General features: G+C 44.9%; 1 protein-coding gene across 1 annotated transcript in view; it reads left to right on the top strand.

Annotated features, from left to right (window-relative positions):
• Positions 1-9,309: 9,309 nt before the first annotated feature.
• LOC141134914 (hepatic lectin-like) overlaps positions 9,310-17,989 on the top strand; it is a 30,557-nt gene continuing 21,877 nt past the window's right edge. The window contains exons 1-4 of the mRNA XM_073624346.1: positions 9,310-9,456; positions 9,803-9,883; positions 12,823-12,924; positions 14,912-14,953. Of these exons, the coding sequence (XP_073480447.1) occupies positions 9,384-9,456; positions 9,803-9,883; positions 12,823-12,924; positions 14,912-14,953 (298 nt within the window). The 5' untranslated portion in view covers positions 9,310-9,383. The remainder of the gene's footprint in view (positions 9,457-9,802; positions 9,884-12,822; positions 12,925-14,911; positions 14,954-17,989) is intronic.

Raw genomic sequence — 17,989 nt, 5'->3', positions numbered from 1 at the left:
GCAGGAACACAGCAGGGATTGTGTCACTGATGCATGCACTGTCACGTCTCACCATCCTTGTGGTCTCCTCAAATGATGACAATACAGTGCATGCATCCTTAATGATCAGCCACTGGCATGGGGAAAAAAGCAGAGGCAGCCTGAGCCTGTCGTCATGCCGTATTCGCACAGGTACTCGTTGAAGGCTCTCTGCTGCATGTATAGCTGCTGCAGCATTGACAAAGTCGAGTTCCACCTGGTGGGCATGTCACAAATCAGGCGGTTTACTGGCAGGTGGTATTTCCCATTGAATTTCAGCCAACCGAGCACTGGCTGTGTATGACCGTCTGAAATGGCTACAGACTCTTCTGGTCAGCTTTAGCACATCTTACAACCCTGGGTACATATTTAGGAAATGCTGCACCAACAAATTGAGGACATGTGCCAGGCATGGCACATGTGTCAACTTTCCCTGTCTAAGGGCGGACAGGAGGTTTGAGCCATTATCGTACATCACCATTACTGGCACCAGCTGGCGTGGTGTGAACCACCTCTGTGCCTGTCCCTGCAGAGCTGCAAGAATCTCTGCTCTGGTGTGGTTCCTGTCCCCTAAACACACCAGCTGAAGCACTGCATGGCACCTTTTACCCTGACTCATGGAATAGCCCTTTGAATGCTTAGGGGGTACCTGATGTTCATTGGACAATTCTGCAGAGAAGGGCATGGAGATGGCGGAGGAGGAGGGGGTAGAGCTCACAGGTCTGGCATCATCACCACCAGCTGTATGGAGACGTGGGGGCACAATAAGCTGCAGCACCGAGCCCTGCCCTGCATCCTTTCGAGTTGCAAGCAGTGTTACCCAGTGTGCTGTGAACAAAATATATCGTCCCTGCCCATGCTTGCTGGACCACGTGTCAGAAGTAAGGTGGATTTTACAGCTGACGGCCTTGCCCAATGATGCCAGAACATACCCTTCCACGTGATGGTATAGAGATGGAATGGCCTTACGTGAAAAATAGTAGCAACTGGGAACCTGCCATTGTGGTACAGCACATTGTGCAAATTCACGGAAGGGGGCAGAATCCATCAGCCTGAAAGGCAGAAGTCAGAGCCAACAGCTTTGACAAGCTTGCATTTAGACGCTGGGCATGTGGGTGGCAGGGACTGTATTTTTTTTTGTCTGCTGCAGCAGATGGGGCAGAGAGATTTACTGGCTACAGTCTACAGCTGGTGATTTGCTGCTGGCAGATGTGCTGCTAGGACCTGGGACACCCTGTGCTATAACATCATCCCTGTAAGTGGAGGTTGCTGAGAGGTAATGACTCAGTATAGCAGGGGCAGACAGAAGTGAGTAAGGTTGAGGAGGGACAGATTTGTGCCCCTTTTGTGTGGCTTTTAGGTGCTTTTTGCCAACGGGTGGTTGGACGTTAAATGCCTTGTTAAGCATGTGGTACCCAAGTGCCTGGTGTTTTTGCCACATTTGATGTTCCCGAGACACAGTTTTCAGATAGCAACAGTGATATCTGCTGCAGATGTGTTAAAAAAGGCCCAGACAGCTGAGCTTTGGGGAATGGGCCAGGAGATAACAGCTGCAGAATGTGATGGATTAGGGTGGCTGTTCTCTACTGTTTCTTGATGTCGCCCTCATTGGGGTTGTGCCGCCTTGCCTTCAGTTTCCTCCTGTGCTCTATCTGGCACAAGTGGCATCAGTGACCTCATCATCATCATCACGTCCATCTCCTCCATCTTCATCATCATCATTACCACTGGAGACAACTCGGAAATGCGTTGCGGCTGGGGGAACATGAATGCCAATTTGTCTACCAGTGTTCTCCCCTCTCTCTAGGCTCATGTTCCTGTCATCCTCAACCTCAGAACCAACATCTGAATCCAGTAATGGCTGAGCATCATCAAGGAGCAAGTGGCTGACGCTGTAGTCAAATAACTCAGCTGACTCCTCCATGGCTGATGTTGGGGCTATGGCAGGAATAGCTGTGGACAAGGAGGCAGGTTTATCCACTCTGGCAACTTGTCTCTGCTTGCGTGACAGAGCATGAAGAGGATGAGGAAGGTTTAGTAAGCCAGTCCACCACCTCCTCTGCATGCTGTGGCTGGATAGCACAGGCAAACTCACTAAACAGAGGAAAGGATACCCTGCCTGAAAAGTGACCACCACGTCCACCTTTGCCTGTGGACACATTTGTTGCTGGCCCCCTTACAATGCCAAGGCAACGTCTGCCTCTCCTTGTTGTCCTCCCAGACATTACTGGGAGGGAAGGGGCGGTGCTTATAAGCAAATGTAAAGAAGAAGTGGAAATTTGGAAGTAGAGGCACTCTAATCAATGTAAAGTGTTTGGTGCACTTTAATTTGAGAACTCACACTACACAGATACACTCCATGGATACACTATAATATACTGCAATATAATAGGCCAAATGTACAGTAATGTACAAAACTAAATGGTGTTAAACTGGCAGTAATGCACACAAAACTATATGGCATTATACTGGCAGTAACACACACAGAACTATATGGCGTTAAGCTGGCATTAACACACAAAACTATATGGAGTTAAACTGGCAGTAACGCACACAGAAGTGAATGGCGTTAAACTGGCAATAACGCACAAAACTATAAGGCATTAAACTGGCAGTAACGCACACAAAACTATATGGCGTTAAACTGGCAGTAACGCACACAAAACTATATGGCGTTAAACTTGCAGTAACGCACACAGAACTATATGGTGTTAAACTGGCAGTAACGCACAAAACTATATGGAGTTAAACTGGCAGTAATGCACACAGAACTATATGGCGTTAAACTGGCAGTAACGCACAAAACTATATGGCGTTAAACTGGCAGTAACGCACACAGAAGTAAATGGCATTAAAATGACAATAACACACAAAACTATATGGCGTTAAACTGGCAGTAACACACACAAAACTATATGGTGTTAAACTGGCAGTAATGCACACAAAACTATATGGCGTTAAACTGGCAGTAACACACACAAAATGATATGGCGTTAAACTTGCAGTAACGCACACAGAACTATATGGCATTAAACTGGCAGTAACGTACAAAACTATATGGCGTTAATCTGGCAGTAACACACACAGAACTATTTGGCGTTAAACTGGCATTGACACACAAAACTATATGGCGTTAAATGGCAGTAACGCACACAGAACTATATGGCTTTAAACTGACAGTAACGCACAAAACTATATGGCGTTAAACTGGCAGTAACGCACACAAAACTATACAACAAAAAGGATTCGCCCATGGGACTTAAAAATGAGGTGGGCACCATTTAGCCAAAAAGCATCATAACAGTAATTGAAGTATAAAGTATATGCGTTTATTCAGGTAAAAAACATGCATACATTAGTATCATCAGCAATGGCCAATTGTAGAATAACATACATATGAATTGAACAATAAGTACATAAATGAGTAATAGACATGTAATACATTGGCATCTAATATACCCTAGGAGTAAAAAACATGTGAGACACGGGCATCTAAAGTACCCGATGCGTTTCGCGAGACCCAGCTTGCTCTTCAGGGGTTGATGCGTGTATGGGTGTGCCTAAGATGGAAGAATATAAATGGGTAGATGGTATAATATTGATAAAGTAGTTGCAGGGCGTGGGGGCCATGATGTAAGAGCCCATACTCACCACTAAATGAGGCCAAAACGGCAGGTGTGTGATTCCCAGAGGCAGCAGCAGGTGTCTTACCCCGGAGCTGAGGAGGTGGAGCCAAATGGGACCCCGGTGGGGCAAACCTCACTTTACATACACTCATGACTACGGACACATTGGCGTCTATGGAAAATCTTGGTCAGCTTGACATGGCACTGCTCCCGGTTTTTAACATTGGTGTCTAGGGGAAATCTTTGTCAGCTTGACATGGCACTGCTCCTGGTTTATCAGATTTTGGGGTCGGCCAGCTTGCCTAGGAAATCAGTTATACCTGTAAATGACTATTGCAATGCAAGACATGCATTGAGAAGTGAAAAAAGGTATTGCTTCACTTTAGGTACATTTTCGTTTTTACATACATGCTCTGGTCCCATTGTGTACTTAAAAGTGGGGTATGCCTGTAATACGCTCATGCGAGTGTATTCGCACATACAGATGTTGGTGGAAGACCATTGACTGCGGAAACCTTCCCGCGGACACGGCAGATCTGTTTGCTCTTTTAGGGATGTTAATGCCTCACCAAGGGACTGGCCACCTCATGGCGATTGCATTAATGCTCCTAGAAGACAGATCTGCGTACATGGGAACCATTGCATAACCATACAAAAATGATCGTGATCATGTTCAGAGCCCTGTAAGTAGTGTTCAAATGTGACAAGAAGCTGACCACATGGCTCTGCAAACATCACTACTGGAATTCTATTTGAATATATACATGTGTGATTGGTTCTTTTGAAAGAAAACAAGTGTCTGATTGGCTAATTCTGAAGCCAACACCTTCGTTATTTATGTTTACAGTATTAATAAAAGCAGCAGATCATTCTAGGCAGGATTTTGCTAAGCTCAATGTGATACCAACGTCTGTCTGTGTTACTTGGAGATAAACAAGTGCGCTTTCCCGGCATTATACAAGAGAGCTATGATTGTGCTTATTATGGAATTATTTGCTTATGGGAGAAGCTTATAATTTCCACCACAGCAAGCACACTAATGGTTCAGGTGTTTGCTGCCTTCATATTAGAGCCAGAGATGGAGCTCAGGGCCGCACCCTCCCGAGGGAGGTCAGTGTGTCTAAGGGAAGGCATGTGAGGTGCTGTGTGCATCAGTTCTATCCTGGTTGGGACAGAGGAAGGCCCAAGCCTGAGAGGAAGTCCATGTGGGACAGGAGCAACAAGGAAGCTATAGAGCGAGTCCATGAGGGACAAGAGAGAGTCCATGTGGTACAAGACAAATAGCTAGAAAGCTGTAAGGAAGACACAGAGCTGAGGTACAGCGTCTGTGCATAAACACTGGTACATGTTTTATGGTCAAGTCAACCAAATTGAGGTACTAAAGTTCAGGAAGGAACCGGAAGAGGTACTTGAAGCAGTAAAGCTGCCACAAGAGAGCCAGGAGACCGCATGTTATGTTTTGCAGTGATGGTGAGAACCCCCTGCATGGGAAGACATACCTGTGTGAATGTTGATGTTCATTGAAATAAAAGTGGACAGGAAAGCCCTGAAAATTATATCTGGTGTGGAGTAAACTCATGGTTTTGACGCTACCATTGAACTAAGAAACCCTGACGTGTCACGATATACAGTATGTTAAAAAAACAGGCAGACTTGATGGACCACTTGATCTTTCTCTGCCATCACTTTTCTATGTTTCTATGACATGGGCCCTTAAGATAGCCAACTGCTCTGACTCTAGACAAAGTAAAAATAGTGGATTTCACACGCCGCATAAAATTGCTTCATCAGATTATTTATAATGTAGGCTGCAGACAAACCACTGCTGTGATGAAATTCAGCACAGCTGGTGTATTTTTATATCATATCTGTTCCTGTTAAAATGTACAGTATATTACCACATAACCTTCCCCAGAAGACAACCATGGACACAGATCAGCTTGTCATGAGAGTCGAGATCTGAGACAGCCTTTGCTGTCTATATCTCCATCCCTGTGTTGAGTTCTCAGGTCTGCACACATGATCTGCACACTTTGAGGGTTCCCACCATTCCTTTGCTAAGTTCTAGGGTCTGCATGCCCACTAGGCCCATTATTGTTCCCACCATCTTTAAACTGAATTCTAGCTGCACACACACTGTGCTCATTATGAGAATACCCACCATTACTGTGCTGAGTTCCTAGGTCTGCACACACAAACTGTGCCTACTATGAGGGTTCCCACCACTCCTGTGCTGAGGTTTTGGGGCTGTACACCTGCTGTACCCATTGTGAGGGGTTCCCACCATCCCTATTCTGAGTTCCTGCGTCTGTACACCTTCTGTGCCCAATATGAGGGGTTCCCACCATCCCTGTGCTGAGTTCCCGGGTCTGTACACCTGCTGTTGCCATTGTGAGGGGTTTCCACCATCCCTATTCTGAGTTCCTGGGTCTGTACACCTGCTGTGCCCATTATGAGGGTTTCCCACCATCCCTGTGCTGAGTTCCAGAGTCTGTACACCTGTTGTTCTCATTGTGAGTGGTTCCCACCCACCATCCCTATTCTGAGTTCCTGGATCTGTACACCTGCTGTGCCCATTATGAGGGGATCTAACAATCTCTATACTGAGTTCCTGGGTCTGTACACCTGCTGTGCCCATTATTAGGGGCGTCCATTATCCCTGCACAAAGATCCCAGCTCTGTACACCTGTAGTGCCCATTATGAGGTGTCCCCACCATCCCTTTGCTGGGTTCCTGGCTCTAAACACCTGTTGTGTCTATAATAAGGGGTTGCCACCATTGTAGCACCGAGCTCTTGGACCTACACTATGATATGCCCATTATGAGGGGTTCCCATTATCCATGTGCTGATTTCTTGGTTGTGCACACCAGATGTGGACTTTTAGCCCATTCATCAGGAGCCATACATGATATATAGTTGCAGGTTTCTCTGGTATGAATTTGAGGAGGACTCCATGCACTAAAAAAATCACAAATGTAGTGAGGTCCTCCTCAAAGGCATCTGCATGAAATTCAAGGGAAAAAAAAACATTTAGTCTCCCTTTGAAATATAGAGCAGACCCTTCTCTGAGCATGCTCACTGGCTGGCCATGAAGAGAGGAGACAAGCATGTGCCCCCTTCCTGAACCATATCAATCCCTCAACATGCTGGATACCTTGACAGGGAAAGATGTTGATGAGGACAAGGGCCTCTTCCCCACAACCCTGGCCCAGGGGCTGTGGGGGTTTATGGGCAAGGATACATACCGGAGTCTGGAAGGCCCCTTTAACAATAATTGGGCACCCAGGATATCCACCCAATTAAATGAGTAAGGGGGGCTTCACAAAAAAAATCAAAACACTGATGCAGTTTTCGACAAGTTCTTTATAAAAAGAAAAAAACATCAATTACATCATCCAAAAATGCAGATCACATCAAATACAATGAACAATGCCTGCCAAAAGAAAAGAAAAAGTCCTACGATGTACATCCCTAACACCAACATCCAAAAACAGACAAATCTGGTCCCTTTGCTTTCCTTGCATGTTCATTTATGTTCAATAATGTCACCTGGGAGACTCCACCCCTTTGTTTGAATTTTAGTGGTGGGGATTGAAGCTGTCATTTGGCTGATGGAGGTGATAGGATCAGACTGTTTACCCTTTTTTTGTGAATGTGTAAGGTTACTATGTACCTCTAAGGCCTTGTTTACACTTGTCTTAAAATGTGGCATTGGACGCCAATCAAAGCTCCTGTCACTAAATAAAATGGTCACCTTACAGTCCTGGTCACACTGTTGTGTTTGCCTTGCTTCAAAACCTTATTCCCCATGTCACTTTCTTGGCACTTGAAAGCGTCTCCAAAGCCTCCATAGAAGTCTATGACAATGCTCGCTAACAGCACCTGCAGCTTTCGAGAAGCTTTTATTTGGATTTAGCTCCACTTTGTTTTGGATATATTGTAGGTATGAGATGTCCCAGGATGCACTGGGAGACCAACAAGAGAACCGGAAAGACGCCATCAGCAGTCACTTCCGGTTCATGTGTATGTATTCTGGGAGTGTCTGGTGCAGACATCACTTCTGGTGTGCAATGTGGAGCAACAGGAAAGTGAGCGGGGTTCAGACCGGACCAACTATCAGATGGCACACGTGTGCAACATGGTAACACTATAGAGGAAGGGGAGCGGGGCATTCCTCGACAGGGACATCTGCACTGACAATCAGGGCACTGATCATCAGTGCAGCCCCATTAGTGCCCATCAGTGCTGCCAACCAGTGCCCATCAGTGATGCCTATCAGTGCCCATCAGTGCAGCCTCATCAGTGCCCATCAGTCCTGACAACCAGTGCCCATCAGTGATGCCTGTCAGTGTCATCAGTGATGCCTGTCAGTGCCTATCAGTGCTTCCTCATCAGTGCTGCCTATCAATGCCACCTATCAGTGCCCATCAGTGTCATCTATCCCTGCCGCCTATCAGTGCCCATCAGTGCTGCCTATCAGTGCCTATCAGTGCTGTTTATCAGTGCCCGTCGGTGCTGACTATCAGTGCCCTTCAGTGCAGCCTCATCAGTGCCCATCAGTACTGCCAACCAGTGCCATCTGCACTGACAATCAGGGCACTGATCATCAGTGCAGCCCCATTAGTGCCCATCAGTGCTGCCAACCAGTGCCCATCAGTGATGCCTATCAGTGCCCATCAGTGCAGCCTCATCAGTGCCCATCAGTGCTGACAACCAGTGCCCATCAGTGATGCCTGTCAGTGCCATCAGTGATGCCTGTCAGTGCCCATCAGTGCTTCCTCATCAGTGCCGCCTATCAGTGCCACCTATCAGTGCCCATCAGTGTCATCTATCCCTACCGCCTATCAGTGCCCATCAGTGCTGCCTATTAGTGCCCATCAGTGCTGTCTATCAGTGCCCATCAGTGCCCATCAGCGCAGCCTCACCAGTGCCCATCAGTGCAGCCTATCAGGGCCCATCAGAGCAGCATATTAGTGCCACTTCATCAGTACCCATCAATGAAGAAGAAAAAATAATTATTTACACAATTTTATAACAGAAACTTTTTTTTTTTTTGCAAAATTTTCAGTGATTTTTCGTTTGTTTAGCAAAAAATTAAAAACCCCAGTGGTAATTAAATATCACCAAAAGAAATCTCTATATGTTTTTAAAAATGATAACAAATTTGTTTAGGTACAGCGTGGCATGACTACACAATTTTCAAGTGTGACAGTGCTGAAAGCTGAATATTGGCCTGGGCAAGTAGGGGGTGAAAGTGCCCTGTATTGTAAGTGGTTAAAGGAATTTTGTATTTTTGTTGTTTCACATTAAACGTTACTTAAATCACTACTCCCAGCCAAACAGAATTTGTGTCTTTTCTTTTTTGCCTTGGTACATGTCCCTCATCATCAAAGCAGGGGCCACTCTCATCATCTTTGGGTCCTCCTTTATAGCGGCTTGTAGAAATAACAAATGCAATCACAGAGGTCGGGGAAAAAAGGATCAGTGCTCTATATTGATAATGAAATAATACATTTTTTGTAGAGCTTTATAAATCGGACATAAAAAAGGGGAAACCGAGGGGGGGAAAGCGAAATAGAGAGATTTGATTCCAGAGGAGATGCTAGGTGGACTTCCCCTTTTATGTTACAGGACTGGATACACTTCCCCTTTTTTTGTGGTCATTTTTAAAATGAATTTGGTGAGCTCCTCTTCACACATTTATCTCAGAAGACCAGAGAAGTCCCAGACGACAGAGAATGACGAGCACAGGAAATCCTGCTCCTTCTCCACACACAACAAGGAATACTGAAGATCTGGAGATGGAATCGAGTAAGATAGAATAATGGATCATTTTGGCATGTTGAGTGAGATGGGAAATGTGTTGGTGTGTTCTGTAGTTTAGTAACTCTTGGTTTTCTTGGTAAACAGACCCTAATTTGGGGTCTGCAAGTAAAATAATCATTTTTAATGGCGTACTCAATGAATTTGCAAGTCTTGGGGTTCCATATCTCTTTCCTCCTGGTTTTTGATGGAGTACCCAAAAAATACTGATAGACCTCTTCTATCTTATTGTTTTTATATATTGTACTATGCATTGAAATGTGTTGTTTTAAGACCTTAAAGTATATTGATTGCACACAATGCCAGGAGTTGCTCTTTCTATGTTTGTCCTCAGGGAACTCTGACGAGGAAGGTGCGTACGCCACTTTGCATGATCTTGGTCCACAGAGAAAGAAGAACTATGAAAAAGCTAACGGTGAGCTGTTACTATAACAAGGTACAACCTTCTGTTCTACTCCAGGTCCTACTCCATAGGAGGACACACACCTCCATTTATAGGACATTTACCTTTTACTAACACCAATATTCTGTAGTCTTGGCTCTATAAATCTTGCAACTATTAAGAAGTGCTCTATATATCTGGAGCACATAAGCCAATGAAAGAGAGCTTCTTATTGGTCCAATTATTGGTATATGAAGACCAATAACTAAACGTGATATTTATTTGAAGGTTGTGGAGGAATATGAACAACTCAGCAGCACCTGATATACAGTGGGGATGGAAAGTATTTAGACCCCCTTAAATTTTTCACTCTTTGTTATATTGCAGCCATTTGCTAAAGTCATTTAAGTTCATTTTTTTCCTCATTATTGTACACACAGCACCCCATATTGACAGAAAAACACAGAATTGTTGACATTTTTGCAGATTTATTAAAAAAGAAAAACTGAAATATCACATGGTCCTAAGTATTCAGACCCATTGCTGTGACACTCATATATTTAACTTAGGTGCTGTCCATTTCTTCTGATCACCCTTGAGATGGTTCTACACCTTTATTTGAGTCCAGCTGTGTTTGATTATACTGATTGGACTTGATTAGGAGAGCCACGCACCTGTCTATATAAGACCATACAGCTCACAGTGCATGTCAGAGCAAATGAGAATCATGGGGTCAAAGGAACTGCCTGAAGAGCTCATAGACAGAATTGTGGCAAGGCACAGATCTGGCCAAGGTTACAAAAAAATTTCTGCTGCACTTAAGGTTCCTAAGAGCACAGTGGCCTCCATAATCCTTAAATAGAAGATGTTTGGGACGACCAGAACCCTTCCTAGAGCTGGCCGTCCGGCCAAACTGAGCTATTGGGGAGAAGAGCCTTGGTGAGAGAGGTAAAGAAGAACCCAAAGATCACTGTGGCTGAGCTCCAGAGATGCAGTCGGGAGATGAGAGTAAGTTGTAGAAAGTCAACCATCACTGCAGCCCTCCACCAGTCGGGGCTTTATGGCAGAGTGGCCCGACGGAAGCCTCTCCTCAGTGCAAGACACATGAAAGCCCACATGGAGTTTGATAAAAAACAGCTGGAGGACTCCAAGAAATAAGAAATAAGATTCTCTGGTCTGATGAGACCAAGAAAGAATTTTTTGGCCCTAAATATAAGTGGTATGTGTGGAGAAAACCAGGCACTGTTCATCACTTGTCCAATACAGTCCCAACAGTGAAGCATGGTGGTGGCAGCATCATGCTGTGGGGGTGTTTTTCAGCTGCAGGGACAGGACGACTGGTTGCAATTGAGGGAAAGATGAATGCGGCTAAGTACAGGGATATCCTGGACGAAAACCTTTTCCAGAGTGTTTAGGACCTCAGACTGGGCCGAAGGTTTACCTTCCAACAAGACAATGACCCTAAGCACACAGCTAAAATAACGAAGGAGTGGCTTCACAACAACTCAGTGACTGTATTTGAATGGCCCAGCCAGAGCCCTGACTTAAACCCAATTGAGCATCTCTGGAGAGACTTAAAAATGGCTGTCCACCAACGTTTACCATCCAACCTGACAGAACTGGAGAGGATCTGCAAGGAGGAATGGCAGAGGATCCCCAAATCCAGGTGTGAAAAACTTGTTGCATCTTTCCCAAAAAGAGTCATGGCTGTATTAGATCAAAAGGAGCTTCTACTAAATACTGAGCAAAGGGTCTGAATACTTAGGACCATGTGATATTTCAGTTTTTCTTTTTTAATAAATCTGCAAAAATGTCAACAATTCTGTGTTCTTCTGTCAATATGGGGTGCTGTGTACATTAATGAGGAAAAAAATGAACTTAAATGATTTTAGCAAATGGCTGCAATATAACAAAGAGTATAAAATTTAAGGGGGTCTGAATACTTTCTGTCCCCACTATAAATGACACATTAACCCAGTGCAATTGACTGGCATGCTGGGCAGTGGCGGCTGGTGCTCAAAATTTTTTGGGGGGCGAAAACAAACTGTAAAATACTGAACCCCCCTCCCATCAATTGCAGGCTCACTGTGCCCATCAAATGCAGCCATTGTGCCCATCATATGCATCCACTTGTGCCCGTCAAATGCAGCCACTTGTGCCCATCATATGCAGCCATTGTGCCCATCAAACGCAGCCACTTGTGCCCATCATATGCAGCCGCTTGTGCCCATCAAATACAGCTACTTGTGCCCATCACATGCAGCCATTGTGCCCATCATATGCATCCACTTGTGCCCGTCATATGCAGCCGCTTGTGCCCATCAAATACAGCTACTTGTGCCCATCACATGCAGCCACTGTTCCCACCGACCCCCCCCCCCCCCCCACTTGCGGCTCGTGGCTCTGGCAGCATAATCCAACCCCCCCACATGCATTTCTGACATTGTGGTACATACCGCGACCTCCGCTCCAGCGTGTGTCTCCGAGTCCTCCGCCATTCTTCCTAAGCGCCAGGCATCCAATAGTGTGGCCTGGCGCTTTGGCCAATCAGGAAACAGGTCTGACGCCCTGCCTCCTGATTGGCGGGGAGGAAGGTTAGTGTGCAAATAGCGAAAATTAATTTGCTATCTTCACACAATTGGGTGAGATCAGGGTGCACTCTCTGCGCCCCAAGCTCACCCTATTTTGAAGTCTATTAGAGCCTCTGGCTCTAATCAGGTGCTTCAAAATGTACCACCCCCTCCCGCCCCGCCATAGGAATCCATGCATCCTGCTTCCTGAAAGAGGCCGGGCGCATGGCTGGGGGGCAGAGCTTGTGCACCAAAGTGCACAGGACGTCACTGATGCTGGGAATAGCCAACCTCATTGTTTAAGATTGTGTTGGAATGGCTTTGTGTATGGATGAGGATCTCCTATAACAGTTGATGGTTGCAGGCTTGTTCACAATTGTCTGTCTACAATTATTATTTCAGCTGCCATGAGTACTAAAATGTGGCTCCTACTGATCCTGGTGGTCCTTCTCATCTTCCTGTTCCTTGCTCTGTGTGTCGTCACAGTTTTCTTGTTCATCTCCTGTGAGTATTACTGCTACAGTTAAAAACTTTATTTTTGTCTATATTTTTATAAAAAAAAATATAGAAAGGTTTATCATAAGAATTTAGATTTTTAGCTCCTTTTGACCTCAGATTGGCAGAGCATGGGCTTACAATACATGGTCAACAGTCTTTAGACCCCTGACCATCACACCTACACTATATTACCAAAAGTATTGGGATGCCTGCCTTTATACGCACATGAACTTTAACGGCATCCCGGTCTTAGTCCATAGGGTTCAATATTGAGTTGGCTCACCCTTTGCAGCTATAACAGCTTCAACTCTTCTGGAAAGGCTGTTCACAAGGTTTAGGAGGGTGTCTATGGGAATGTTTGACCATTCTTCCAGAAGAGCATTTGTGAGGTCAGGGCATTGATGGAGGACGAGAAGGCCTGACTTGCAGTCTACGCTCTAAACGTACTAACGGCATCAGCATACCAAGACATTTTAGACAATTTCATGCTCCCAACTTTGTGGGAACAGTTTGTGGATGGCCCCTTCCTGTTCCAACATGCAGACACACCAGTGCACAAAGCAAGGTCCATAAAGACATGGATGAGTGAGTTTGGGGTGGAGGAACTTGACTGGCCTGCACAGAGTCCTGACCTCAACCCGATAGAACACCTTTGGGATGAATTAGAGCAGAGACTGCGAGCCAGGCCTTCTCGTCAAACATCATTGCCTGACACACAAATATACTTCTGGAAGAATGGTCAAACATTCCCATAAACACACTCCTAAACCTTGTGGACAGCCTTCCCAGAAGAGTTGAAGCTGTTATAGCTGCAAAGGGTGGGCCAACTCAATATTGAACCCTACGGACTAAGACTGGGATGCCATTAAAGTTCATGTGTGTGTGTAAAGGCAGACGTCCCAATACTTTGACAATATAGTGTATATGAGCTTGTTGGACATCCCATTCCAAAACCATAATTGTTAATAGTGAGTTCTGCCACTTTTCAATAGATTTCACTCTTCTGGAAAGACTATGTACAAGATTTTGGAGGGTGTTTGTGAGAATTTGGACCCATCTGTGAGGTCAGGTACTGATGTTGGATGAGAAGACTTAGCTCACATTAAATGTTTCAATTCATTGCAAAGGTATGCAGTGAGGTTGAGGTCAGGGAACTGTGCAAGACAAAACTGGTCAAACCATGTCTTTATGGAGCTTGCTCCACTCTTTCGAGAAGAATTCCCTCAAAAATTTGGAGTGTGTCTGGAAACTTGTGTCCAATGAGCCAAAGTGCATTTGTGAGGTCAGATACTGATGTTAGATGAGAAGACCTGGCTCACAATCGACATTCCAATTCATCCCAAAGGTATTCAGTAGGGTTGAGGTCAGGGCTCTGTGCAGAACACTTGAGATCCTCCACACCAAGCTGGTCAAACCATGTCTTTATGGAGCTGGCTCCACTCTTTCGAGAAGAATTCCCTCAAAAATTTGGAGTGTGTCTGGAAACTTGTGTCCAATGAGCCAAAGTGCATTTGTGAGGTCAGATACTGATGTTAGATGAGAAGACCTGGCTCACAATCGACATTCCAATTCATCCCAAAGGTATTCAGTAGGGTTGAGGTCAGGGCTCTGTGCAGAACACTTGAGATCCTCCACACCAAGCTGGTCAAACCATGTCTTTATGGTGCTGGCTTTGTACACAGTATTGGTGGAACCATAAATGGTCTTCAGAAAAACTGTTACTACAGTAGTTGCTCACTGTAGCATTAGTAGAACTTTTTTGAATGGAAAAACTTGAATTTTATGATTTAATACTAAACTAGATGGGTTGATGCAATTTTTTTTATACCATAAATGAGATGGAAATTCAAAATGGATTGACATTTCAGAAGCCTGGATTGAAGTTGAATCGGACCTGAATCCACATCTCAGAGATAAGATAAGTTTGGATGTGTGCCTTCTTTGTTATTAAATAAATTTTCCTATAATTAGTTTTTTTTTTCTTCCTGAGCAGATGTGAACATGGCCGAGGAGCAGTCACATCTGAGGGAAACCGGTAGGTGGAGAAGGAGGCATCTTCTGTAAATTATTTCTAGGTTTAATGCAGGTTAAGGTTTTGGCAGAAAGTTAAGATCAGTTGTTAATAAACGTTTTCAGTCATCAAGCTTATGGCTGATATAATAGGGTGTTAAAGGTCTTTATCATTGCTGCACTGGATGGTACTAGTGCTTTGTTTATCCTACTGTAATATGAGACATCATAACTAGATTTGGGGCCGGTTTACACCTAAATCACAAAGGAATGTGGGCTGCGTGGGGCAGATTTGTAGCCCATTCATTACTATCTATCTGCCGGGGTCGGTGTATTTTCAGAAGAGGTGTCTGTTGAGATATTTTCTCTTGGCTGCCTGGCAGGTTATACCTGCCCATTGGAAACCCCCATTCTCCCGTTACGTATGCAGTGGGTATCTGTGGCCAATGATCTCATGAAAATGGAGGAAACGTTAGCCTTAGATACTGACACATTCGATAAATTCAAAACGCTTTGGTATATATAGATCAATTTTGCTTTTTCAGATATTTTAAAGCGGTTGTAACCCCTCCATATACCCAGTGCAGTGACTGGCCTCAGGTGATACACCGAGATGAAACAAATCCTCCTACATAGGTTTTATTTGTTTATCTGCAGTCTTCTCTTCCTAACACCCTTTCACAAGGGCAGAAAAGTGTTAAAATCTTTCTTTATCTGTCAGGAGCACAGAGGAGGGGGTGGAGAGGTTTCAGTAACAGTGTGTGAGAGCTGATTGGAGGAAAAGTGCACACACCTCCTCCACACAGCAGAAGAACTGTGTTCTGAATAGACAAGCTGTCTACTGAGCTCTCTTCCCCCCTCCCACAAATTTATCTCAAAGAGTGTCTGAAAAGAGCTTTTGGGGACAGATAAGTAAATACTAAAGATATACAGTATGTACTGTATTTTTTTTATTCACAAAGTGCTAAAAACATTCCCAATTATTCTTTTTGCATCTCTAAAAACATACACTATATTACCAAAAGTATTGGGATGCCTGCCTTTACACGCACATGAACTTTAATGGCATCCCAGTCTTATGCCTCGTACACACGGTTGGATTTTCCGATGGAAAATGTCCGATCGGAGCGTGTTGTCGGAAATTCCGACCGTGTGTGGGCTCCATCAGACATTTTCCATCGGATTTTCCGACACACAAAGTTGGAGAGCAGGAGATAAAATTTTCCGACAACAAAACCCGTTGTCGGAAATTCCGATCGTGTGTACACAAATCCGACGGACAAAGTGCCACGCATGCTCAGAATAAATAAAGAGATGAAAGCTATTGGCCACTGCCCCGTTTATAGTCCCGACGTACGTGTTTTACGTCACCGCGTTTAAAACGATCGGATTTTCCGACAACTTGTGTGACCGTGTGTATGCAAGACAAGTTTGAGCCAACATCCGTCGGAAAAAATCCTAGGATTTTGTTGTCGGAATGTCCAAACAAAGTCCGACCGTGTGTACGCCCTATTAGTCTGTAGGGTTTAATAAAGTTTAATAAAGTTGGCCCACCCTTTGCAGGTATAACAGCTTCAACTCTTCTGGGAAGGCTGTCCACAACGTTTAGGAGTGTGTCTATGGGAATGTTTGACCATTCTTCCAGAAGCACATTTGTGAGGTCAGGCACTGATGTTGGACGAGAAGGCCTGGCTCGCAGTCTCCGCTCTAATTCATCCCAAAGGTATTCTGTCGGGTTGAGGTCAGGACTCTGTGCAGGGCAGTCAAGTTCCTTCATCCCAAACTCTCTCATCCATGTTTTAATGGACCTTGCTTTGTGCACTGGTGCACAGTCACGTTGGAACAGGAAGGAGCCATCCCCAAACTGTTCCCACAAAGTTGGGAGCATGAAATTGTCCAAAATGTCTTGGTATGCTGAAGCCTTAAGAGTTCCCTTCACTGGAACTAAGGGGCCAAGCCTAACCCCTGAAAAGCAACCCCACACCATAATCCTCCCTCCATCAAATGATTTGTACCAGTGCACAAAGCAAGGGCAGAAGGGTTGAGCTCGGAAGGATGAAGACCTGTGGAGAAAGGTTAAGCTCAGGAGAAGGAAGCCCTGTGGAGAGGGATTGAGCTCAGAAGAAGGAGGAAGCCATATGTAGAAGTGTTTAGCTCCGAAGAAGGCTGCAGCCCTATGGAGAATAGTTGAGCTCAGAAAAAGGATGCAGCCTTATGGAGAAGGGTTGACCTAAAAAAAAAAGATGAAGCTCTGTGGAGAAGGGTTGAGCTCAAAAGAAGGATGTAACCTTATGGAGAAGTGTTGAGCTCAGAAGAAGGATGCAGCCCTGTGGAGAAGGGTTGAGCTAAGAAGAAGGATGTAGACCTGTGGAGAAAGGTTAGACTCAGAAGAAATATGCAGCCCTGTGGAGAAGGGTTGAGCTAAGAAGAAGGATGTAGACCTGTGGAGAAAGGTTAGACTCAGAAGAAATATGCAGACCTGTGGAGAAGGGTTGAGCTCAGAAGAAAGTGGAAGCCCTGTGGAGAAGGGTTGAACTCAGAAGGAGAAAGCCCTATGGAGAAGTGTTTAGCTCTGGAGACGGGTGCAGTCCTATGGAGAAGAGTTGAGCTCAGAAGAAGGATGCCACTCAGTGCAAAGGGGTTGCATCATTTCAGTATAGGTCTCATGTGGCATATGCTCCAACAGTTCCTGTAGCCCAACAATTTAGTAATGTGCCCCCCCCCCCAAAAATCCAGGTATCCTAAAAATTGTGCCCTAAAAATTAAGTTCCCCAATTTCTTTCAGTGCCCAAAAAAATGAAATGCCTGAACATGCCTTTCTGACCTCTGCCTCCAAATGCAACTGTAGCTAGTCCCTGGAAAATGGGATGCACACAATGTTTAATTCAAATTTCTGGCAGTATACTTATGTCAACTACAGAGAGGGACCTGAGTCCAACTAGCCAGTGCGCCTGTGTGTACACACAATATCTCATATAAGTGCCCGTCCATTCTCTTCTCACCAACCTTTCAGCGAATACATGGGAAAAGAGCGAGCTGCACAAGTGCCACCCAATATACT

This window comes from Aquarana catesbeiana, linkage group LG03 (genome assembly GCF_042186555.1).
Source record: "Aquarana catesbeiana isolate 2022-GZ linkage group LG03, ASM4218655v1, whole genome shotgun sequence".
NCBI lineage: Eukaryota > Metazoa > Chordata > Amphibia > Anura > Ranidae > Aquarana > Aquarana catesbeiana.
This window is presented reverse-complemented; position numbering and strand designations above follow the sequence as displayed.